The 26,401-nt window shown below is 39.5% G+C and overlaps 1 protein-coding gene across 1 annotated transcript; it reads left to right on the top strand.

Annotated features, from left to right (window-relative positions):
* Positions 1-919: 919 nt before the first annotated feature.
* trim8a (tripartite motif containing 8a) lies at positions 920-26,401 on the top strand. The gene is made up of 6 exons (XM_056268993.1): positions 920-2,124; positions 20,618-20,713; positions 23,650-23,883; positions 24,358-24,389; positions 24,489-24,604; positions 25,412-26,401. The coding sequence occupies exons 1-6, from the start codon at positions 1,531-1,533 to the stop codon at positions 26,038-26,040; spliced, it is 1,701 nt and encodes a 566-aa protein (XP_056124968.1). The 5' UTR covers positions 920-1,530; the 3' UTR covers positions 26,041-26,401.

The raw sequence follows: 26,401 nt of genomic DNA, 5'->3' as shown, positions 1-26,401 counted from the left end.
CTGATAAGCGATAACAAGGGCCAAACGATATCGTCTCCTTTAAGAGCAACAAAGGTATTGATGTAGTAGGCTTTGATACATGAATATTTTAGGCGAGTTAGCTTCGTCAAAATAAAATACATGACATTAGGCACTATAAATGAACGCAATCCGTCTCTAGTAAGTGCGAGCAGGTAAACATAAGGCGAAACATGGACAGGGATCGCGTTATGGATCATTCTATAATGTTCAACCAACACAGATAGCGAGAGAATATATTTGACAAAGATAAAATCGCTGCTCTTTGGGGTTTAATGCTACGAGAGCATGTTGGCATGCAAGTATACGCGTCAATTGTTTGTTCATTCAAAATCGCGTCACGGCATTAGATAGATGGTGTTTCTGGCTTTACCATATAGTTGTAGAGGACAGAAATCCTATCGATATAGTACTACACGAGCAGCACAAAGGCTCAGGTCTACTTTTTTAAATATAATTCCAGCAGGGCAAATGTCATGTGCCCTGAGCACAAATCAAATGCGTGATCGACTGCTTCAGTAAATGCGTACGAAAGGACGTTTTCAGTGCTTCAAGAACTTGTGGCGTCACCCTTTTCCTGTTTTAAACCTAGCAAAAGACTATATGCTTCCGATGATTAGACATTTTCACTTGGATTTAACGGATCTTATGTTGAATGGCATAGGACTTTAGACGAGGTTGAAGCCTTTAACCTAGTAGTTTATTATCTTTCAACGTATAGTCAGGCATCTGTCAGTGAGCCTCCGTTTGGTGTTTCATTCGTTTGCCATAATTAAAGAGAGACTGCTAATTGGTTTGTCCGATACTTTTTTTTTACACTTCTGCTCGTTCATCGTTATCGTTTTTAACGATAAATTATACCATCTACGGGGTATCTGAAGATAGAGTCGGATTTTATTTTTAAATGTCATTCATTCGTGTAGCTTCAAAAATCAGAGAAAGCTCTAAAGATGAAAATAAATGTGCCAGTATTTGGACCACAAACCAACTTTGCATAGATTAAATAATTACTTTTGTGGTAATAAACTATTCATAGTGCATATTATGCTTTATTTGTTTCACTTAGTTATTCGTCAGTCAAAAAAGAAGTAATCGCTTATAAAGTTCTTAAACATAGCACCAGTCATTCATTTTTCCTATTAGGGTCATTTTGAATTAAGTCATTTTTCGCGCTTTCTAAATTAATACCAGAGTTATAGTTTGTGTTTTTAGTTTGTTTAATCAAATAAACATTTGTCGATAAAGAAGGGCAAGTTTCTCTCATTCCAAAAACGTCATTTATTCACGCCCGGCTGTGGTATTTGATTGCTGACTAACTTTGCCAGGAGCAGAAACGCTCCCTTGGCATATTTGGGTCTGATCAACAGCTGTTTCTCTGGGGCTTCTGTGCTCTTCATAAACTGACCTAACATCTGGATATAAATGAAGGAGTCACGAGAATGAGCGAAACGTTGTTAGGACGGTGCTAGAACTTGATGTTTGCCTTCCACGAGCGGATCAAGTCAAGACGGGATGTCTGATCAAATGGCTGAGATGGCCGAGAGCTGGCGGAACTGCTTTGAGGAGGAACTCATTTGCCCAATTTGTTTGCATGTGTTCGTGGAGCCCGTACAGCTGCCGTGCAAACACAACTTCTGCCGGGACTGCATCAGCGAGGCCTGGGCCAAAGACACGGCCAATGTGCGCTGCCCGGAGTGCAACCACGCGTACAACCAAAAACCAAACCTGGAGAAAAACATCAAACTCAATAATATTGTGGAAAAATTCAACGCGCTGAACGTCGAAAAAGCGCCGGCCGTTCTGCATTGCATTCTGTGCAGGCGAGGGCCTCCTCTTCAAGCGCAGAAAGTGTGTCTTCGTTGTAATGCACCGTGTTGCCAGTCTCACATCCAGACGCATCTCCAGCAGCCCTGTCCTGCTCCTGGACATCTACTGGTGGCGACTGAGGAGGTCCGGGCCTGGAGCTGCCCGCACCATGACGAATACAGACTCTATCACTGCGATGTGGAACAGGTGGCGGTCTGCCAGTACTGCTGCTTCTCCAGATGTGCGCCAAACCATGGCCATGCGGTGCGCGACGTGGAAGTACGACGCAATGACATCAGGGTGAGTGCTTCGCTCCGAACTTTTCTGTAGGGACGTAACTTAGGTAGACTCCGACTGAGCCCAGTCCATTTTAGACATTAGATAAACTATGGATTAACCTGGTAACTCAGGTCCTGAACTGGTTTAGCCCTGTTAAATGCATGATGACCCCTTATGGAATTGGCATATTACCCTTAATGAACTTTGCTAACATGTAATAATTAAATAGATGGTTCTTTAAAGGGATAGTTCACCCAAAAATGAAAATGTTGTCATTTACACACCCTTAAGTTGTTCTAAACATGTATGAATTTCTTTCTTCTGCTGAACACAAAAGAAGATATTTTGAGGAATGTTGGTAACCAAACAGTTGACGGTAGCAATTGTAATATGGAGAAAAAAAATACTATGGAAATCAATGGCTACTGTCAACTGTCTGGTTGAAAAAGAAGTGGCAACAAATTATTAAAAGAGAGAAAGAATGTATAGGACGAGACTTGGCTCTATTCATTAAATATTGATTGGATGACTATCACTGCAGATGATTAATACGCAGATTTGAGAAATCTGTCCTTTCACCCGAAGATCGAATTATGACATTTTGATTAAAAATGATGAGGTCAAAACATAAATATAAAAAAAACATGCATGGATGAATTATTCACATCAGATTATCAAGATGCATTTAGATAATAGATGAATTTATTTCCAGCCAACTTTAAAGGCCCCCTGAAATCAAACTTTTGTTTTTTTAGCATTTAGGATGAATATGTTAGCCTTAAGGTTATGAATAAGCTGGTGTGTTGCAAAACAATGACAAAATTCACATTTAGGAGGTATAAGAATTCAAAACTTAGTCTCTCACTTGCCCTAAAATGGATCACAGATTTTTATGACATCACCGTGGACTTCAGCTTCTCATCACATCTTCTATCCAATCAAATGCTTTCTAGAATCTAAAGTCCCGCCCCCTATGATATAAATACTACCTGGCCAAAGCGACTGTTAACATGTCACAGTGCAATTTGGGTTGGAGATATGTGTTCGGTTGCTCAAACCCTCGAGTTTTATTCCGTTTTCCAACTGTGCGTTGGTTAAGAATGAAATGGCTAGAATTTATTCACTCCTCTACTATTGAATCCAACGTATCATCAGCGCACGGATTCGCTTCCATGGTGCTGTCAAGTGCGACTTGCAGTCTGTGAGGTACACTAAACGCTGTTGGCTATTTGAAAATGGGGAGGAGCCATTCAATAGGCCTCTGTCCCGCCTTAGCTTCCTGTTTCAGTGGAAGTCAACACATCATACAAAGCAGCGCATTCCAAGGCACTTCAGTGGGCCTTTAAGACAGTTGCCCAACGTAAAACCAGGCATGCTGAAAGAAACTGCACAATAGAGTGGTGTAGGGATGAAATATTTTAGCATAACCCTGGTTCCCTCGACAAAAAACACAATAGTATTTTCCTTTGGCTTTTGGATTACAGCAGAAAACAAGTTCTTTGATTAACAATAGCTTATGATTCTTATGTTTTGTTTATCATGATAATCTTCAGAAATGAACACAACTTATGAATTCTGAAGCGTAAATACAATCGTCAAAGGTCAAAAGCTAAACGTCGGCTATAAACGAACTACACCATGGTCTCATGACTTCAATGTCACCATTACTAATTTTCCATCAACTCTTTGAGTCTTTGTTTAAAAGCATTTTCCACAAAAAGTTAGATATAATAGCTTGCAAGAGCAGGACTATAAACACAATGAGGCTGTGAAAGCAGACTAGTAAGTAGGTTAACCGATGACATTTAATGTCCCCGACAACCTCTGTAGTCCATTTAGACGCTTGTTAGCAACTGCCTTTTACAAGACAAGTAAAAGCTTTAAAAAAAAATCACAAGAGGGTATTACTGGTGTGTTTTATATCATAGAATAGAAGAGTAGCTAGGGACTCACCGCGCCTTAAAATTAGTCCATATGAGGTGCGGAGACAAAGAATTCAATTCAAGAGAGTCCGCACACTCCAAAGACAAGAGATGTCAAAAAGCGAGATAAAATCAAATACTTTTACTGAAAAAGTGGCAAACGTTTCGGTCACATGTGACCTTTCTCAATGCCTAGCTTACAATCTCTTTGTACAATGTCTTTGGTGGAGTGCCTCTCTTATATCATAGAATAAAATGTGACCTGTGTGTCGTGTTTTCACTTCTCAGGTCATAAATTCAACCAGTTTAAGTAAAGTTCTTTGGCAACAAGGCTAACAATTATTTTTTTTTCAATTCAGCTGAATATTTTAGTTAATTTAAACAATTTCGGAACGCTTCAAAAAGCTTGTTTGAAGGACTATTTATTTACTATGATTATATTGTAGGAACTTTTATGTAGGGATGGCCCGATACCATTTTTTTTCAAACCGAGACGAGTACGAGTATTTACATTTGTGTACTTGCCGATACCGAGTACCGATACGGATATTTCTACCGCAAAAGTAATAGGCTCCCAGAAAAGAAGACGACTATTTTAGAACACAGGTCAGAAGACTGTTTTTATTTTCTTCTCTGCTTGTTTTAACAAGTCTAAAAAAAAAAAAAAAAATTTTTAAATAATAAATGTATTAACACACAAACCACTGTTAATTTAACATAAAAGCAAGCAGGCTACTGCGTGCATGGGCATGACTGAATGCACGCAAAGTGCGCACCCTTAATAAATCCTAAAAGCTGACAGTTCATCGCGATCTCACACATCTCTGTTATTATCAATGAAGCTGACTGCACAATCAATCTTTCATAATATCCACACTTTGTTTGTTATAATTAGAGGATTTGCCAGCATACAGAATTCAGCACTGAACAAAAAAGTCCGTTTTGAGCAGTGAGGGGAGTCTATCTTAAATGCTTCTGATTGGCCATTGCGTTCAAGAAATCAACACATATGTCTGTGATTGGCTACATCGCTCAACGCTGTAACCATGTTATGAATAGAAACTCTGGCCTGTAAATCGTTTCTATTTTGTTGTAGTTGTTCTTGTTGCTTTTCTGCAAGAGATGAATAAAAATCTATTAGTTTTTATGTTTTATTCATAGATATTTGTAGTTTGCGGGAGTCCCGCGAATCGTTTTATTCTCCCGTAACCCGCACACACAGAGTGAGTGCATTACCGCCCGCGCGCGCGCTCGGCCATCAGATCTATGATGCGTCTTCAGATGTTTAATTAGATTGCTGGTGTTAAACGATGTACTTTCTTTCCCTCCTCTCGACACCTTAGCTGAACATAACTCACAGTCTGCCTTGCTGTTGTCATTATCCCTTATCTTGAAATGAGCCCTAACCGCCGACATTATAGGCTACTTTCCTATGCCTCAGTTCACCTCGACAAAGCTCTCGTGGCGGCCAGTTTCGTTTTGCAAAATGTACGTGGTATCGGTGCGTGGTATCGGCGAATTTTTATGAGTACGAGTATATGAGGACAGTATCGGCCCGATCCCCGATGCCAGTATCGGTATCGGGCCATCCCTACTTTTATGTGTTTATAAATGTTTTATTGCCCATACATAAACACAAATACAAAGTACTTTTTGTTAGCATTGCATAGTACTACACACTAACTAACACTGTAACATTTAGCTACTGTAATGTAATGGTTTCGCTCTGAGGAACAAAATGTAGCCTAGCAAAAGCCTCAATTTAACATTCAGAGTACTGAGCACTTGAAAAGACTGAACTTTGTTTTCCTAATCAGTTGTACTGTTTTTAATTTTTCATCATGAATGAACCTATTGGATGGGTGAAAAAGAGTAAACTTCCTTTCAAAGGCTGAAGCAGTCACTTCCTCTTGAAACATTAGGCCTAGTTCTGTGTTGGAACATGAATATATACCGTCCTAGATAGTTCTGTCATATCCTGAATCACTGTACCCTGCCAGCTGAATGTTAACACCTGTATAATGAGACTGTCAACACTCTTTAGAGCGAGAAATATCGGGTCTTCTGCTTTTAAGTTAATAGTGAATAATTGCCCCAAAGCCAGTCAGGATACGTGTGAAAAACTAGCTTTAGTGCCACCTGTTATGTTCAGTAGCAGGGCAACTAAAAATCTTTGATTATATCAGTTTATCAACCTAAAATAAACACTTTAGTATATAAGTACCTTCTTATCTAAAAGCTAATTTTAAAGGTAAATCATATTAAAGGGTTTTTTTATGGCTCCAAATAGGTTTATTCTCAGTTATTTGAAATGTTCACTGCATAATAAATTCCATCTATACATATTTTCTTCTTTCCTGCAAGATTCATTGCCAAATAGCAGAAATAATGAGCCTATCCATAAAACAGGTTTTACGGAGTAGCACTTCACCAAGGAATACTGTTTATAGATGAAACTATTTACATAGACTTGTCATCTTATATGTTAACATTAAGCTCTTGAATATTGGAAAACCAAATGTCTGATAATCATATACTAGCAAAGACTTAAAGTGGGGTCCAAAAGTCCACACTGAATATCGGTGTATACTTAAATATTTCAGATTTCTAGGTCACTAATCAAATAAGTAAGCTTGTGGCATTTATTATGTGATATTTTTTATTATCTTATTCCATTGAAAGTTAAACTTTTAACTGAAATTATGCTGCTGATAATGTGATATTTGTAATGGGGAAATGTAAAGACTACATTTATTTCTCTTGATCCTCAAAGTTACTTATTAAAAGCTCTTTTACCTATCAATTAAACTGATGGATATGCTAATAAGAAAATTAGCCGGGACATTCTGCAGTGTAGGAGTGAAAAAACACGCTGTTCCTTCAGCTGCCTCCCAAAGAATAATGAACTGTTGTGAGTTGAGCTGCTGCTGCTGCTGAACTTGGCAGGGATGACTTCTGGATGCGTGGAGGAATGCTTTTTAGATGGCCAATGTGTCATGGCTCCTAAAGCAGCCAAGTGTCTGTAAAAGGAGGGGGAAAGAGAGGGAGGAAATGGACGCAAGGCCTGCTCTACCCACAGCTGCTGTTGAAAGACACACACATCCCTCTGTTCTTTCTTTCGCAAGTGCATAAATTTAGAGAGTGTGACTCAAGTGGTCCCACAATAAAACTGCCTGGCCTTCTTTGCTCCCTCGCCTCTTGTTCAGGAATAGGACATGGGTTCTCGGCAGACACAGGAAGGGAGTGACCTCAGTTCCCTCTCTGCTCCGTTCCCAATAATCCGCCTCCTGTTTGCAGGGATGACATCATGGGAGATCCAATGGAGGATCACCCTACTATCTCTTTTGCTCCTTTTATACTGGTTAATATGACAGGAGTCTGCTTAAGACTTGTTTACTCTTTTGGATGGCCCACTGACATTCACGCTTCATTGAATAACTTCCACAAATTAACTGCGTTTTTAAATATAGGACCCAAGCAAGCAGTGAGGAATTATATAAATGTGGCTCAGCCCACATTGTACCATTTTCTGCAAATTAGTCATGCTTTCAGTTGGACCGGATAATTCGAAATGTAAATGCCCTCCAGATTTTGCTCTAGAAAGACTTGAAAATTGATTGTGGTGTCACTGAATAATTTGAGAGGCCATTCTTATCACACCGTAGCACGCAGGCAAGTCCGGACAGCGTTATATGACTCTCACAGTCAGCCTTGAGAAACGTTCAGTACAGTCGGATGACTTCAGATGTTTGGAATCACAGCCATATTATTGTGAAAGTGGTGAATGTGATTCACTGTTTGCACCCATGACATGCAGATTCTGCAAAGGATCTCATAACTGCTTAATCATTTGGGCTGCGTCCGAAATCTCATACTCTCTTTGAGTAGGTACTTATTTTGAATAAAGAATTACTTCACCACCAATAAAAAAGTATGTTCAGTTCTATATAGTATGAGTGTGTGTACTGTAGTATGAATGTAATTCGGACGCATCACTGCTATTCACAAATCCTCTCCTGTGGCTTCATGGGATAGTAAAATGTCCATCGAATCCACTCTTTTGAATCTCGCTGGAAGTAGTAGGTCATCCGGGTGCTTTTTGCCTACTCTTTTATGGGTATTGTGAGTTCGGACACACTACTTTTGTTTCATACTGTTTTTGGCCTAGCCTAGTGCATTTGGCCTAGCCTGTTTACAGCCTTAGAGCTTAACAGGAAGGTGTTCTGGAATGAACTGCAAAGGCAAATGGAGAAATTCTAGTATGAAAATAAGGAAGTAGTAAGCAAGCTTGTGTTATCAGCTAATCATGTTGCTGGCAATGTCCTTTGTGATGGCAATTCATCTGGACAAAGCTGCTGTAGATGAATGCACAATTTGTGATTATATGGAAGCAGTTTGTACTGTAATATGGTGCTTTGCTTCATCATGCTGTGTACCATGCCATTTCCCATTGTCATCATGCCTCTGCCAAGATGAACAGATCTTTCTTTGTTTTTTTCATATTAGATAACCTGCTCAGATTTAACAAACAGAGTGTAACAGAAATCTTTTACGATCTACATTTTGTTGTATTGTTGTAACTACAACCAGGTAATGGTAATTTGGTGATGATACTGAGGTGGTACACAATTACTTAATTTGAAATGGATCATGAAAACGTGCACATCAGTTAGTGATTTTAGATTTTAATTTAGTAATCACTGGTACTCACTGCACTCACTAACAGTTTTGTGGAACTCGCAGACAAATGGCCGAAATTGGAGGCAAATCTGTGCATGTTCACGTGAGTGTCAATTGCGTAGTGTGTATGATCAAAGATGAAAATCTGAGAGAAGCGCTGATGCATTAAATATTTTGCATGCTAAATATCTGGATCTGTCTAAAGGCAGCTTAGATCACTGGCTTCTTGTGTGCAAAATTCAACAGGAAGAAATCCAGTCTCACGGATGATTTTATGCTATTTCCTGTATCAATTCTTGCGTGTGTTTGGTTGTGAAACATAGTTTGTACCAGTGATTTGGTGATTCTTCTTATTGAAATGTTGTGTTATGTGTGACCCCTGTTGCCGATCTGTCGTGTAATGTGGGCACAACAGCAACTAATGGTAGTTGGAGAAGAACAGCGATCCGATGACTTTAAAAATCGTGCTTTCAGTATACCTGGCATAACCGCTCTGACTGATTCAGTAAGTTCATTCCATGAAGGATTCGTCAGGCCGTCATTAAACTGGTACCTTGTTACTTTTTTTATTTTTTTTATTTTTTATGATTTATTCAAATTAAACAATTTATTTTGTGGTGGTTCTGAAAAACGGTACAAGAATCTCTGGTGTAGTCATACTGATCACATCTAAAAGTACGGTTGTTGAATATGTAGAGATGCTTTATACATACAGTAATCAATCTCAGGGTGAACATTTAGGTGGAAGATACAGTTCCGTCAGCAATTACAAATAAGCTTTTAGAAACATACACTTATATCCAGTTTAAATCCATCCTCACTTACAAGAGCCTCTCCACTGAGATAATTTAGGCCTTATATACACTCACCGGCCACTTTATTAGGTACCCCATGCTAGTAACGGGTTGGACCCCCTTTTGCCTTCAGAACTGCCTCAATTTTTCGTGGCATAGATTCAACAAGGTGCTGGAAGCATTCCTCAGGGAGTTTGGTCCATATTGACATGATGGCATCACACAGTTGCCGCAGATTTGTCGGCTGCACATCCATGATGCGAATCTCCCGTTCCACCACATCCCAAAGATGCTCTATTGGGTTGAGATCTGGTGACTGTGGAGGCCATTTTAGTACAGTGAACTCATTGTCATGTTCAAGAAACCAATTTGAAATGATTAGAGCTTTGTGACATGGTGGAAGTAGCCATCAGAGGATGGGTACATGGTGGCCATAAAGGGATGGACATGGTCAGAAACAATGCTCAGGTAGGCCGTGGCATTTAAACGATGCCCAATTGGCACTAAGGGGCCTAAAGTGTGCCAGGAAAACATCCCCCACACCATTACACCACCACCACCAGCCTGCACAGTGGTAACAAGGCATGATGGTTCCATGTTCTCATTCTGTTTACGCCAAATTCTGACTCTAACATCTGAATGTCTCAACAGAAATCGAGACTCATCAGACCAGGCAACATTTTTCCAGTCTTCAACTGTTCAATTTTGGTGAGCTCTTGCAAATTGTAGCCTCTTTTTCCTATTTGTAGTGGAGATGAGTGGTACCCGGTGGAGTCTTCTGCTGTTGTAGCCCATCCGCCTCAAGGTTGTGCGTGTTGTGGCTTCACAAATGCTTTGCTGCATACCTCGGTTGTAACGAGTGGTTATTTCAGTCACTGTTGCCCTTCTATCAGCTCGAACCAGTCTGGCCATTCTCCTCTGACCTCTGGCATCAACAAGGCATTTCCGCCCACAGAACTGCCGCTCGCTGGATGTTTTTTCTTTTTCGGACCATTCTCTGTAAACCCTAGAGATGGTTGTGCGTGAAAATCCCAGTAGATTAGCAGTTTCTGAAATACTCAGACCAGCCCTTCTGGCACCAACAATCATGCCACGTTCAAAGTCACTCAAATCAACTTTCTTCCCCATACTGATGCTCGGTTTGAACTGCAGGAGATTGTCTTGACCATATCTACATGCCTAAATGCACTGAGTTGCCGCCATGTGATTGGCTGCTTAGAAATTAAGTGTTAACGAGCAGTTGGACAGGTGTACCTAATAAAGTGGCCGGTGAGTGTATATTAAAGGGATAGTTTCATATTTAGATTGACCTCTTGAAAGTGAAATGTAACTATACACTCCAAGTCACCAACCAAGAACCAACTACATAGCTATTCATTAATGTCTTCTGAGTGGCCTTAAAGGGATAGTTCGCCCAAAAATGAAAATTAGCCCATGATTTACTCACCCTGAAGCCATCCAAGGTGTTATATTAAAAAATGTCCTGGCTCTTCCAAGCTTTATAATGGCAGTGAATGGCTGTATGTCTTTGGAAGTCCATCAAAGCGCATCTAGGCCTATTCAAGATTAAAGTGCTCCATGCGTCTCCGGGGGTTAATAAAGGCCTTCTGAAGTGAAGCGCTGTGTTCAGGAACACGAGTTTGTCCACGTTGCCGGGGAGAAGTGAGCTCCGTGTCTTGCTAACAATGAAGCCGGCATTTGAGAAGATGTGCTATGATGGCGTGGACGTGGAAGTTAAACATATCGCGCAGTAAGCGCAAATTTAGCTTCCAAACTCCGCGCAAACACTTGGATATATTCGCCTAATATTAGTGCACATTTAGGCCTATGTAGGTTTGCGTTAACAATAGAGCAAGTGGCCATAAAGTGGATAATGTCAGGCTACTACTTGCGTGTTTTAAATGTTAAGTAATGTTTAAGGTCACACATCACCTTTTTGTGGTCATTCTTTACCTGTGGTCATTAGATTTTCTGCCCGACATATTAACGCATGGACCAGCTGTGTTTGTGATCTGTCAATGCGTGACTTCGTCAGTTCCTGTGGAGATTTTTTTTCTTCTGCGACTAACTGACTGATTAAAATTTAATCGACCAAGCCTCTTCTCGTCAACTTATTTAGATATATTTAGATTTTATATGTTGGATAGACCCCTGAAATAGGACAGGCCATAATCGCCATTTAAAGGTGCTATATGTATTTTTAGCGGCCTCTAACGGTGATGTTTCAGATTGCAACCAATTTTTAAAAGACCGCTCGTGGCGTGCTCTTACGCGTGCTCGAACAGGAGCGAGCACTCATGGTACCGGCCGGCCACACTGAGACTTTCAACACACCGGAGAAAGCATCACACAACATGCTGGAAACTCCCACTGCAACGTTACAATAATAGGCTGCTTTTATCAGCTTGACGTTGAACTAATGCTCCATGCTGCTCGTACCATGATAACGTTATTGCATTTAGCCAACATGTGGTGTTATGGTGCGTTCACACCGGACGCGAATAGTGCGTCAGGCGCGAATGATTTCAATGTTAAGTCAATGCAAAGACGCGTTGCGCGCGTAAAGAAATTCCTGCGGTGCGAATGAGGTGTAGACCGCGGCGCGGTAGACGACGCGAATACGCCTCATTCGCGCGTCAAGTTCGCCCGAATTGAGCGTCTGGCACGTTAAACGCGAATGTTTTATGTAGTGCTTTTTGTGCATTCTCGCGTTTGACGCGAATTCGCGTCTGCCGCCCGAGTTGAAAAATCTGAACTTCTGCGTCAATTCGCGCCGCGTTAACCAATCAGGAGCCTGCTTGCTGCTGTCACGTGGTGAAGTGACAGTTTATAATGTTATTTTATGTTTGGCCTCAATAAATTATTTTGTAATATGACTAAAATGCTTGGTGTGCAAAGCAAATCTTTCACATAAAAACTCGATTTCAATATATGAGAGATACTCATTTTGTATTGAATGCTATTTATCCCATATCTATTCTAGATTATATGAAACATTATTATTCTAATGTAAAGACAACAAACACAATTTAGTGTATAAAAACTTTTTTTAAATCACAAGACAGGTTTCACTTTTGGAGGCTCCATTTATTATCAAAACAAAAATAAATGACAGATTAGGTGGGTGCGGGTGAGGGTGAACCTCGCGCCGGGCTGTAGAGCGCGGGCTCGACAGGCATACACCACTCGAGGCCGAGGCCTTATACGGCCTACGCTGTCCTCGTCAGCGTCCTCACCGTTAGGTCCACCAAACCTAGCTCCTGGAGCAAATTGTGAAACGCCTGAAACCCTCCGGAGGGTCTGGTGGACCCGAGTACAGCGACGATGTCCCCTACGCAGCTGTTTCTGCTCTCCAGATTATATACGAGCGGTGACTCTCTCGATTAATGCTAAAGCTAATGCTCGATAAACATCTCAAAAGATGGCCGCCAACAGGTTTCGAAACTTTCGCCTCCGGATTTCGCCTCTGACGAGCGTAAATTTCGCTTCAGACTTTTGTTTTTACGCACATCAATTTCGCCATTGACACGCGAATTAACACAAAGTGGTCAAGCGTATAACTAGACGCGGCAGGCGCGAATTTGACACGCTATTGGCGTCCGGTGTGAACGCACAGTTAGCATAAGGCATTTCACTAACTTTTCGTGTATCTTTCACAATCAGGCAGCAATGTCAACATAGGTGAATGTATAATATGATAACGAAAACGGTTAGTGACTAGACTGAACAATTTCAGTGTAACCGTAAGATCATAGGAAGTAACATTACTGTACCGAACGTGTCGGAAATGTGTATTATAAACAATATGATAGTAGTGGGATGAGTGACGTTAGACAGTAAATCTAGTACATAAAATAAGTTACATCCTAAAGTATCTACTTTTTGTTATCCTGGAACAGTCTTTTGTATTCATTTCATATCTCATGTATGTTGTAGTTTACCTTGCTATTTCATTACAGTTTACCATTATTTATTTGAGCATATCTGAAAACTTGTAATTTATCACAATAAAAATAGCGGAGGTCTCTCCATAATTCAAACGCTCTGCCGATGTTGATCCGTGTTTTCGTCCTAAGTCGATCCGATTCACGTTTGGCCTGACGAGCTTCAGCAGATACATTTTTGTTTTGTTTTTTATATTTATGTGGAGTTTGTGTTGGAGTCTGTGTTGTTCTGGAGGCAGGTCAATACTGGCCTTCAGAGGTAATAGCAAAACCTGACAAGAGGATCATTGTAATGTGTGATTACAACCCCTTCACACACAGGCAATACAAAAAGGATTCATTTTAAAAGAAAAGTTACATAGAGCACCTTTAAGAGGAGGGGAATATAAATATTACTGTACTCATTCTCTAGCTACTTTTCATGATAGGTTAGTTTTATGTTAGATAAGTTTATGAATTATATCTATATACTATATTTATAATAGCACACAAAGGGTACTATATTAAGGGAACGTGCCAGATCTAAACATGTATGCTGACCTTTCTTTGAACAGATCTGTACTCAACCACCATTTTACAAAATCATGCACCATTCATTAAAAAATTGTCAGAAATACTGTGAGTGAATAAGTTATCTTCACTGTGCATTTAGAGCAGTGCTGTTCGCACATTTCACATTTAACTGCCAGGATTGCCTGACCTTTTGTCTTTGCTGTGAATGTATGTAGGTTGTTTTGAGTCACTTACAAACTGCAGAAATAAATCAACTCCCATCCAGCATTTAGCTGTGAAATTCACACACGCCCCTCACACTACCCCACAAAACTAGCTTATTTTGGTCTGAGCTTGCATCTTCTTCACCTTAAAAGCTTAAAAAAAGCCATCAACAAGCCTATCATCAGGCTTTGCATCTCTGCAATCGTATGGCTTGCATTTATCACAGAGAGTTAATTGTCTGTAGATTCTTTAGATGCTACCTTCCGTGCTCCGAATCAAAAGAGATTGACAGATCGTATCTGCACATCTGCGCGTTTTGAAGCAAGAAGCGCTCGCACAGATGTATAGCACATGGATACATTCATCTGTACACCCACAGTTGTAACAAATTAAAAACCTTAAATATTTTTTAATTGCTGATAAGCTAAATGCACCAAGAGTGCAGTAATTTTCTGTAACTTCCTGCTAGCATCTTGCGTGAAGCTTTGGCCATTGTTGAGCTGAAGATGTACAGTTTCCTGTGCATGTAACTGTGTAATCGGTGACTAAGTCTGATACCACTGCTCGAAATGCCAGTCTGTAAGACCAAAGCAGTGGTACACTCATCTGTTAAAAACTATTGATTAGTTCCAGAATGTAGTGAGCTGATTTGCTGTCTGCTTCCTACATAGACTGCTGCCTTTAATGACAGCCTACTAACTGAAACGAAACGCTCTACATGGGCAGCAGCTCCGCTCAATACACAAACAGAGAGAGCTCCTATCATAAAGCTCAAGAGAGATCAAGTTACAATTGACATTGAATTTGGCGTTAACATACTTCTAAGCGAATGAAGTGATGCAATAATGAGCACAGAAATACATAACATTTTTATCAGTACTTGATTATAGACAAACATAACCAACATTTTGCATGCTTTGTCCACCATCTTGGATTTGTTCACTGTGCAAGTTCACAATGCTTTATGGGATTAAAGCATCCTTTGCAGATAAGGTAATGAGGGCTTTCTTTCCAGTAAAACTGTTTTCATTTTCATGTGCAAAAGTAACATTTTTAGTGAATAGTGATATTTTAGTGCCATTGATATTTCACGGAATTCATAAATGCTTTAATACAACTTCTAAAATAATAATAAAAAGCCTTTAATCAGCTCCTAGATCAGAGATTCTCACAGTTTTTTTTGTCACCTGAATCATTTTGACACAATATTTTCTCCTGATATTTTAACGTTTATATTATAATAATTTAACAACACATGTTCACCATTCTATGATGTCAGTCAATGGTCACATGACATGCAGGTAAATAAATAAAATATATATATTTTTTATTTTTTATTTATGATTTGGTCACAAAAATTATTTATTTTCTCATATTGCGATATTAACTATTATAGATAAACATTTAATCTTATAAGAAAACATCTTGTATGGCTTCTGAAATTGTTTATTATTATTATAGTTATTATTATATCCATTAACTCTAATTATAAAAAATGAAGACAGAAATATTACTATAATAACAAATTCTTCAAACGTTATACCCTCCAGCTTTTATTTTGGTGGAAAACCGCAAGGAGACCTGTGAAATCTGTTTAGTTGACAACAGATTTCTAAACGCTTCTCATTACAAATTTGTTAGGATGCTGCAAGCTTATGTCAGACAAAATGTTGGACATATGAATGTGAAATAAACTGCTGCCGTTTCAGTGGAGCAGCATTTACTGTGAAATGAGCTGCTCTGAGACACTGAAAACACTGGATCATGAGCTGCTAGTGAGAACTCCGTTCTTCATTCTGAAACACAGGCTAAGTTCCAGCCTTTTTCGATTTGATAATCGCACTAAGCTCTATTGTAATTTTAATTTTATTTTGATTAATTGTGTAAATGTATTTATTTTAATTTCACATTTTTAAGATTTATTTAATTATAAGCTTTTCATCAACTTACAAACCTCAGGATGTTCCCTTACAAAACCTTAAAGGCCGGGACACACCAAGCCAACAGTCGGGCTGTTTTTAAAGGGTTAGTACTGCCAGTAAGTACTCACCCTCATGTTGTTCCAACCCCGTAAGACTTTCGTTCATCTTCGGAACACAAATTAAGATATTTTTGATTAAATCTGACAGCTGTCTCACTCCTCCATAGGCTTCTATTGTAATTGAAACTTGCCGGCCCAAAAGTTAGTAAAAACATCGTTAAAATAGTCCAAGTGATACTGTGGCTCAACCTTAAGCCAGCATCACCGACATGACCAGCGTCAGCCAATAGTGAGCCTACGTTCTGACATACTACCCAGAAGCGCTGCGCTGTTACACTACGTGAACTCACTCAGAGGCCCACATAGAAGAAAATGAATAGTTGTTATTTTGGGGGGGTTTTGCGCACAAAAATTATTCTCGTCGCTTGATAAACTTAAAGGGATACTTCAGGATTTAGCATTAAGCTTTGTATCAGTAGAAAACCAGTAGTATTTTCGATTTACCGTGCTTCCACCCCTCATATCCCCCTGATATGAGAGAAAAATGAATTTTTAGTCTGGAAAAAAATCCTCCGATGACGCAAAAATCGTCATTTTGCGTCATCGGAGGATTTTTGTGCCAGAGGCTAAAGACTACAGCCAGTGTTCCGCATGTTTTCACCACGCCCATATGGGGCGGGATCTCACTCACAGAATGTAAAGATAGTGTCAGCCATCTTTCTGTAGAAGCTAAGCTAACAAGCTCTTGGCTCTTGGTCTGTGTAGAAAGTTTGTATAGTAGGCTAATCACGATGGCGGAAGGTAGTTTTGAAGTTGTAATGGCAGAAGGGGATTTCGAAGATCAGTTGCGGGAGATGGAGGAACAAGAGGCGGCCAGAGCGAGACCTGAGTCAGGCCAGACTCGAGCTGGGGCGGACTGGCGGTGTCAGTGCTCTCGCTGTCCGCCTATGGAAACAGATATAGAGTCCTATTGCTGTCGCGAATCTCAGCGATGCCATTTTCTCTGGACGAGATCGCTGAATCCGCAGAGCTTTTAGTGTAAAAGTGTTAATATTAATTATTTTTTTTAATTAAAAGTTATAACTCACATTTGTTGTGGTTCTTTTTATAAACCTTTAGTGTTACTAGAGTATGGATTAGCCTAGATAATGCATTAGCTTAGATAAATAGTGATTTCAATTGGAGGAAAACAGTTCATATGCAGAGAAGCTACTCTGTTGACATGGTCCTGCCTTGCATCATATTTTTAATGTGAAAGTCTAAGTTGTGTTAAATAAATTAGGCTAGTACATCCCGGTACAACGCAATTTAGCACCGTTTCGATGGAAATTTATCAAATAACTCATGATGTATCAAAGCAAGCCTAGTTGTATCCATTTTTCGGATTCTGCCGCCTGTAACCGGTAGGCGTGGTTTGGGAGTGGCCTCGTAAGGGCAGCAAAGCAAGTGCATTCTGGGAGTTGTTGTCTTTCAGCCACATGAGTAAAAAATACATTTTCTACCTTTTCTCAGTCTAGAATATTTTTGAAATTGAAGCAATTTCACATTTCTACTATATAAATGACCAATATTAAATACACATTAATCTTCCCAGAGGTGAAGTATCCCTTTAAGGTTGAGCCACTGTAGTCACTTGGAATATTTTAACGATGTTTTTACTAACTTTTGGGCCGGCAAGTTTCAATTACAATAGAAGCGTGAGACAGCTCTCAGATTTAATCAAAAATATCTTAATTTGTGTTCCAAAGATGAACGAAAGTCTTACGAGGTTGGAACAACATGAGGGTGAATAATTACTGACAGAATTTTCATTTTTGGGTGAACTAACCCTTTAAGCCTCGGTTGGCTTATTTTTTGGCTCTAGTCTAGTCGGACGGCATCAGGGTTTTTTGTTTGGGCCGATTCAGCATGTTGAATCGGTGTCCGCCATCGGTGAGAGAGAGAACTCTGATTGGCTGTTAAGCTTAGCGAATGAGAATAAAAGTGATGAAAGCAAGCAAAGAAGTCAAGACTGTACAGACAGAGGGCTGTTATAATTGTACATCATCTTACCTGATTAATCGAATGCAAAAATATTTTGATAGTAACTTAAGCCGACTGGAATGAAGAAAGTGATCAGCATTATTGATATTGAAAATGGTAAGCAAGTGCTGCTTTGTTTACGGTTTGTATACCTGCAGTCCTAGTTTTGTTTTTTCTTTTTAAAAGACGAAAATAGACTATTGATACCTGCTGATATAGACAGATATTAACTGACGCGCAGAACGCACGTTGACAGTCGCCTTTAGTCCTTTTGGTGTGTTCAATAGCAGCTTTTTGCCTGAGACACAGTCGATGATAGACACAGTCGGCTTTCGTCGCCACTAGTTCTTTGACGTCGGCTTGGTGTGTCCCGACCCGAGCTTAAGGGGTTCAGTATATAGTATATCAATATGATACAGCAAGTTCTCTGATTGATGGATCTCACTTCATAATTGTGGGTAATGTAGTATTTCATTCTTAATGTGGCATTTAAACCTTTTTTTATTTTTTATTATTAAGGTAAAATGACACTGACTTGTGAGCTCATGGTATGTCTGTACAGAGAAAATGAATGCGATTTTTACTTCCGGACTATTGCGCTATATCTGTGTCCTTCACCAGTAAAAGCTGTTAACTGTAGAGATACTGTTTGTTTGGCATCCATGCAAGGGTTTACAGGAGTCCGGTTGCTGTAGGCCCCAAGAATGTGCCTCTTCTCATGTGACCTATAGATCCTGCAGCGGTCTCGTGCACATCTCACTATGCAGGGATAACATGACAATCTGTCACTGACACTGAAAGAAGCCCATGCAAACAAAGGGAGAGATAGCGAGCAAAATGAGAGCCCAAGACGGCCTTGCCCCCTCTCGCTCTGCTTCGAATTTCCACACTTATTAATGCGCACACTCGTGCATGCACAATGTGCGTTATTGTTGTCATGACAGCTGCATTTTCCCTTTGCAATCGGCCTTTTGAATGTTGCATGGACGTTTGTCTGATTAAACAACTAAATTGTCTAGTTATTCAGCATCCTATGGACTTTGGTGTGGTGAGGTACAGTTCTTCTCGTGAAACTGAGTATAAAGGGGATTATAAAAGCTTCAGCACACTGTCAGGCTTTGATTTGGCTGGGGGATGGGGGAGCTTTGGGGTTAGTGGCTTCCTCTGAATCCAATTTAAAACCTGTCCAGACACCTAATAGCAGGCAGAATCACACAGCAAACGTGATTCTGATGAATTAGTCTCATTGCCGACATGTTTTGTTTCATTCATTTGCTGTAATTTTTTTTTTTTTTTTTCATAGAGAGGGCCTCTGTGGGATGTTTGTTTGTTTGTTCTGGGTTGTATTTTGTAGTAGATGGAGAATGCATTGCTTTTGTTAGATTAAATATGACTATAAGACTATTTGATTAAAAATATTTTGGTAACACTTTACAATAAGGTCCAATTAGATTACTTTAGATAATGCATTAACTAAAATGTAGCTAACAATGAGCAATACATTTGTGACAGTATTTATTGATCTTTGTTAATGTTAGTTAATACAAATGCAACTGTTCATGTTAGGCCAGGTCTATTAAATAATATTTACAGATACAAGGTTTGATTTTAATAATGTATTAGTCAGGGATGCACCAATATGAACATTTTGGCCGATACTGATAACCTATAATTCTTTATATTTGAAAGCCTATAACCTATATACCGGTATTGGCTGATACATGTAAATCCAAATTTTTATAGAAATTGAGAGCCTGATTACAAAAACAAAAATCTCACCATTTAAAAGCCATGTCCCAAGCACACAATTACAATGTTCCATGTAGCCTAAATGACAGACTTGCGTTGCATATGTTGGACTTAACTGTATTTTCCTTTTATAAAGTGATTTCAATCATATTTCAAGCCAGTTAAAACCATCATGATGAACAGTGCGCATCTGAAGTGTCTCAGCTGAAGGATATAATCCATTATTTATAGGCTTTAATATTATCGGACAAATTTTCTTATCGGGCCGATAATGATAACATAATAGTAGTAAATGTTGAAATTACCATGAACTAAGGTTAATATGTACTTTACAAGAATAATTTGGTTACACCTTATTTTAAGGTGTCCTTGTTATGGTGTATATATACAATTAATTACCGAGTAATTAAGTACTAAAGTACTGAGTAATATTAATTAACAACATAATTGTGCATAATTTAGTTTTTTTCTAAAGTAAGTAGTTAAAGTGTAACAAGGACACCATAAAATAAAGTGTTATTATATTTTTCATTGTTCGTTTTTTATTAATGTAAATGGAACTTTATTGTGTTACCAATATTGCTAAAAATAGTTCGCAGTTCAGATGTTCCTTGAACCTGGAGTCATTCTATTTTGTTAAGTTTGGCAGATCATGGATCTGTGGAAAAAGGTTTGATTTGTGTTGTCTTTGTGTGTTCCCTTCAGCATATGTTAATGAAGCAGCAGGATCGCATTGACGATCGAGTGAAAGACATCGAGGAGCAGCTGTATAAGTTGGAGTCTGACAAAGTACTGGTGGAGGTAAAGACACATTCATACGACATGCACACACGCTTCTGTCTTACTCTGTCTATCACCCTCTACTGCAGCTAATAAATATGGAAGAGGCTGGTTTTGGTATGACATTGGCAGCGTCTGTGCTTAAACTGTATGTAGACCTTTTCTCCCTGTCTGCAGTTTTATGTTTGTGTTCAAGAAAAATGTATTAGACAAGTGTTAATACTACAAAATAATACTGTCAAGGAGGAGGTCTGGTCAAATTCCCCTGGTCTCGGATTTGGATCCCCGTTCGCTTATACAATGGCTGCTGTTCTTCCAGGGATCCACTTAAAAATATGAAAATGACAATGAATATTCAAGAAAAGTTCAAATTTAATGAAGCAAATGCAATCAAATACATAAATGCTTTTCATTCAACATGCTTACATGAACCAGAATAACATTTCCAGACAAAATAATATTTTTTTTATTTAAAATGTAAACACAAAAGTGAAAGTCACGTATAGAAAACTAAGTTGTGCTGACACATTAGGCTATGAAATGAAAATGAGAACAAAATAAAACTTTTTGTGACTGACTCATATCGAGCGACATTATGTCCAGCACTTTTTGATACAAATGTTGCCAGTGTTGTTATTGTTAACTAAAACTAAAACTATTAAAAATGTTTTCGTTATTATAATAAAGTACAATATAAATATTAAATGAAAAACCTAGTACTCAAATTACTAAAACTAAAATAGAACTAAAAAAAATTTTTTAACTAGTAAACATGACAGCACATAACAAAATGATTTAAACTGAAACTAAAATTAAAATGATTCAAACTAATTCAAAATATGAATAAACAATATAATAGTATACAGCATTATTTACTAAAGTTAGTATATATAACTATATTGTTTAGAATATAAATAATCCTAAAATGACATTTTATGTTCATAAGGACAAATATAGCAAAATACAGTTTAATGGCCAAAGTAAAAAGTTAATTTTGGACCCTGTATATAAGCTTTTCTAAAGTCAAAAGGTGGTGTGTGGTTACAGATGATCTTGTGAAAGTATATGAAATTTTTTAAGAATAATTTAGATAGCACAGATACACATTTCAATCTTCTGTGCATCTCACAGGCTATTAAACCTCAGTGAGCTGCACTACAAACACTTTTACATGTCCTCTTCTGAAACTCTATAGCAGATGTGAAATTACTTAAATTTATCTATTTCTCAGATGTTTATCCTGAGAAAAATCCCAAGTGCCCATATTAGCCGCTTTCCGACCAAGTAGTTACAGGAACTTAGTTATAGGAACTGTCCACTTCTAAACAGTTCTAAGAACTACTCTCCCCCAAACTCGGTTTTGCTGTTTGCGTTCGCACTGGCCAAGTGGCCATAGGAACTGGAGGGGTAAGGGAGTGACGCAAGCACGGCGGCGGCGGCGCCACATACAACAACAACAAACCAGCATGGAGGAGGCTATCGGAATGTTCCTGATCTGCCTTGCCGGGACCTTAATAACGGAGTACGAACGGCGGCGTTTAAAGACTATGCTTGAGTTATGTACAGAGAAACACAGAAGACGAAGGCTCCAGCGTAATATGATCTTAAGTAATATAATGGAAGAAGATAGAAGAGCAGAGCGCAGGAGGCAAACAAAACGACGGGTAAGTTTAGCAAGCATTAGCAATTAGCTGGTTGAATGCGTTATGTTTGTCTTAAGTTATGAGTTAGCATAGCATACATAGGCGAATTGCAACATACAGTGAAGAAAATGTGTTGACAGTGGGCGTGACTTATAAGTTGAACCAATCAACGTAGACCTAGGGAAAGGGAACTAAAAAAGTCCTCGCTCTAGACTAGGTACTGAAAGAGTTATAGGAACTACGGTCTGAGGAACTAAAAAATCCCCAACTTAGTCCGGTCGGAACACGCGAAAAAAAGGGTTATAGGAACGTTAGGTTCTAGGAACTGCAAAAGTCCCTCCGGTCGGAAAGCGGCTATTATGCTATTTTAATGGTTCCTTGTTTTGTTTTGGAGGTCTCCTACAATAGATTTACTTCCTTCTAAGGTCAAGTTTAATTTTCTGATAATATACATTGCAGCATCACCTTTTTTCTCACAGTGTCTGAAACGGTATGAATAACAATTCGGTCTCCATAAACCCTGCCTTTCTGAGAGCCTACTCTGATCTCATTGGTCAGATGGCCCAGTTTGTTTTGATTGGTCTACCACTTACACCCCATGTTGGAAACAAAACGTTCATTACTATATCTGAATTTCAGCTCCGCAGGATTCCTCAGCACTTGTACACACAGTGATACGAACAGTAACGATGGTGTTGGTTTTACAGTGTTAATTTGAGCTCGAGTCCTCATCCTTTGGAAGTGGAAGCCTGCAAAGTGGATTTGCTTTCGCAGCGCAGAAAACAGCGTTGTCTTGACATGTCGACAACGCAAACCAAACTCTTCTAGGCCTCGTCTACAACTACAGTGTTTGAGACTGGTCAAAGTAGACGTTGTTTGCGGGCAGCCAATAAAGACCATAGGCTGACATTATGCAAATTTGTTAGACGCCTACGTAGGTTTGTGCAGGAAGTAAGACTGGAATTACTGACGACGACTCGTTTCAGGCAGTTTAGAATCACTTTTTTCTTTTGGGAGACACTAACTCCATATATCTTATCATCATGCACTTTGCTCTTTAAAACTTTGCAGACCTTTTACATTCACAAACAGCTAAATAATACACTATATGAAAAGTAATATCCGAGCATAATTGGGGCACTTAATTTTTCCCCCCATTTAATTTCACTGCTGTCTGAGCAAAATAACGGAGTCATTAAAACAATAAAATCTGTGATCATTTTCCTTTCCTTTCCTACAGGGAGATATTTGTTAAAGTTTTCACATTTAGGGAAACTATAGAAATTCAGTGCGCACCTTGTGTTTGTTGTGCAGGATAAGGTACAGCAGCTGAAGGAGGAGGTGCGTGTGCAGTATCACAAAATGCACCAGCTCTTAGAAGACGACCTGGGGAGAACTCTGGAGGTGCTGGATAAAGCACACTCCAAATACTGCCAGGAGAACTCAACCCAAACCCTGCAGCTCAATGCACGCCGTCAGGAGGCCAAGAAACTGCTCAGCTCTGTCCAAGTTGTGTTTGACAAGGCGGAGAATATTAACATCATGAAGGTGAGGTCGATTCTCTCTTTCACCCTTCACAGAGGACTTCATCTGGTCATCCTTAACTGCCTATTTTATCCTAGCCCTGTGTGTGCAATTTGAATGTTGCAGGGGGATTAATACATGTCTAGCAAGAATAAAATGGTGAAATATTTCAATATTTCCTTACGTTTTGATTATTAAAAGTGATGTCACGGTTTCTTGGGCTTCAGACATAGTGATATTTTTACATTTACCATTTTCCTTAAGCACACTCTCCTTTTGACTTTTCCTAGAAATCCCCTTGCACTCACCCACATACTGTCATAAACACACCGTGTGAATGTGCCCATACCTGTGAGAAATGCTTCCTTGTCTGTGTGTGTGGTTGTTATCAGTAGATCTGCTCTTCCAGATTTTTCCATGTTTACAGACAAAGGGGCAGTCAAGCAGGAGCTTGTAGAGGAAGATTAATATTGTGCTCTGTTTTGTTTTGCTTTGTAGAACACAAAACCAGTGAAAATACTCATGGACAGGTATGAACCGAAGTGCAGAAATTGATTGAAATTGAATACTTTTATTGAATATTTTTTGAATGTTTAGTAATCTGTTGATGTCAAATGGTCTTTTTACAGATCAACATCATGTACAGGCAGTGTTCTGCCTCCTTACAAAGTGGGTCATCTTAATTCCAAAATATTCCTGTCTGAAGTCTCAAAAAAGGAAAAGAACTTGAGAAAAATACTGGAAGGTTAGTAAAAACTTACTCAGTGGCTCAGTAACTGGTGGGTCGCACAACTTATTGGTCTCTAATTGGGTCATGAGTTCTGGTGTAAAAGGTTTGCACCTATGAAACCAGCATGAATAAAAAGATTGTTGACACGTGATTGAACTAAAAGATTTTTCATTATCTCTTATTCATCATTGACCCTGGAATGCAGTAGCACCTCAATGCAGTACATAAGATCCAAGGGGTGGAGATGGGTAGGATTAGGGGTGGGTTTAGGGATTAGGGGTGTGTTTAGGGATCAGGGGGTGGAGATGGGTAGGTTTAGGTATATGTAAGGTGGGAGGAGTTGGATCTGGATCCGACTCCTCCCCGTGGATTTTAATGTACTGCATTGAGGACCATCTCCTGGAATGCCCTCATCCTCAAAAATTTTAAAAACCAATAAAACATTAGTTAGCTGTTTACACAACACCTTTTTCAACTTAAAACCGAAAACTTTTTGTGCATTTTGGACAACCCAAACTTTTGAAAACTGGTTTCAAAGTGAAAGTTTTTGAAAACATCACATTATCATGTATTATTACGTTATCATCTCCATGTAAACTACAAAAACGTTAATTTGTGAAAATGGTGATGTCATGCGCATGCGTACTAGCCTAAGAAAAAATAAATGTTGGTTTTGGGGACCTTTTTTAAACTTTTATATGATAAGCAATTTTGAAGCACAACCAATTGAGAACCACTTACTTGGCTTGCAAAAACATTTCTGTTCAACACATTGTTTTTTTCCACGAATCAAACTCATTGTCCTCATCCCCTTGTTTCCAGCACCATTCAGTACTCCCGCACACTTCCTCCAGAGCATATCTGTCCACCCCTCCAGTGTGAATACCTCCGGGGGTGAGAAACGCAAACACTCCACAGCCTTCCCTGAAAGCAGCACTAGCCTGCTGGATTCCTCGTCAGGCCCCATGAGCAAACAGCAGTTCCTGGGTCAAGGTTCCAGCTCCACAGACGGGCCGACGTCACAGCCGCCCTTGGCTCCCTGTAGCTCCACCCAGCACATTGTAGGCCTCAGCAGTAGCAGCAGCGCCCAGTCGGTCCATCATTCCAGCTCAGTTTTTACTCCAGCTGACTACCCCAATCCCAGCTCCTCCCAGCAGGCCATGCTGCCCCAATACGGTGGCCGTAAGATTCTCATGTGCACGATGGACAACTGCTATTGCTCTAGCGTCCCCTCCATATCGAACCACCGTGGCCATCCTCCCTACCCTCGCTCGGGATCTTTCCCTTGGACACAGGATTACTCGCACCCCCTGCCCTCCACGGCCTCAATGTCCCAGCCCCTCCAAGGGCTCTCCATGCACGACTGGATCGACGCCTCACAGAGCCACAGGCACCCTGATTTCTATGGATTGTATGGGCAATCTTCCACTAAACCATACGTCACCAGTTAACCTTCCACTGCATCTCCGGTTTATCTCCGATATCTCGCTCATTTCCTCCATAGACCTTTTTCCCGCCTGTTTTTTAAAATCAGGCTTGTTCACTTAACAATTGCAAGGAAAACAGCACTTTTTATCATGCAATGCAAGCCTCTCGGCTTAAAAACTCAGATCTCTTCCAACTTAAGCATTAAAACCCTGTCTGTCCCTGTGTAAAATAATAAGGGAATCTTTCTTTGAGAAATGTGGAGGCGGGACCCAGCTGAGTTTTTAAAATTACAAACAGATTTTGGATAATTGCAGAGGGTTTTGACCCAGAGCAGATAATGATCACTTGTAAACGGAGTTAGTTTTAACTCTTCACCTCCCCTCT

Source organism: Rhinichthys klamathensis, unplaced genomic scaffold (genome assembly GCF_029890125.1).
Source record: "Rhinichthys klamathensis goyatoka isolate OS25496 unplaced genomic scaffold, OSU_Roscu_1.1 h1tg000280l_1, whole genome shotgun sequence".
In the NCBI taxonomy this organism is placed as follows: Eukaryota; Metazoa; Chordata; class Actinopteri; order Cypriniformes; family Leuciscidae; genus Rhinichthys; species Rhinichthys klamathensis.
This window is presented reverse-complemented; position numbering and strand designations above follow the sequence as displayed.

Excerpts from the sequence above, each read along its gene's own strand:
- trim8a (XM_056268993.1), top strand. The coding sequence starts at position 1,531 with ATGTCTGATCAAATGGCTGAGATGGCCGAGAGCTGGCGGAACTGCTTT. Across the intron at positions 24,390-24,488 it reads GTGAAAATACTCATGGACAG|ATCAACATCATGTACAGGCA; the intron begins GTATGAACCGAA and ends GTCTTTTTACAG. Across the intron at positions 24,605-25,411 it reads CTTGAGAAAAATACTGGAAG|CACCATTCAGTACTCCCGCA; the intron begins GTTAGTAAAAAC and ends CCTTGTTTCCAG.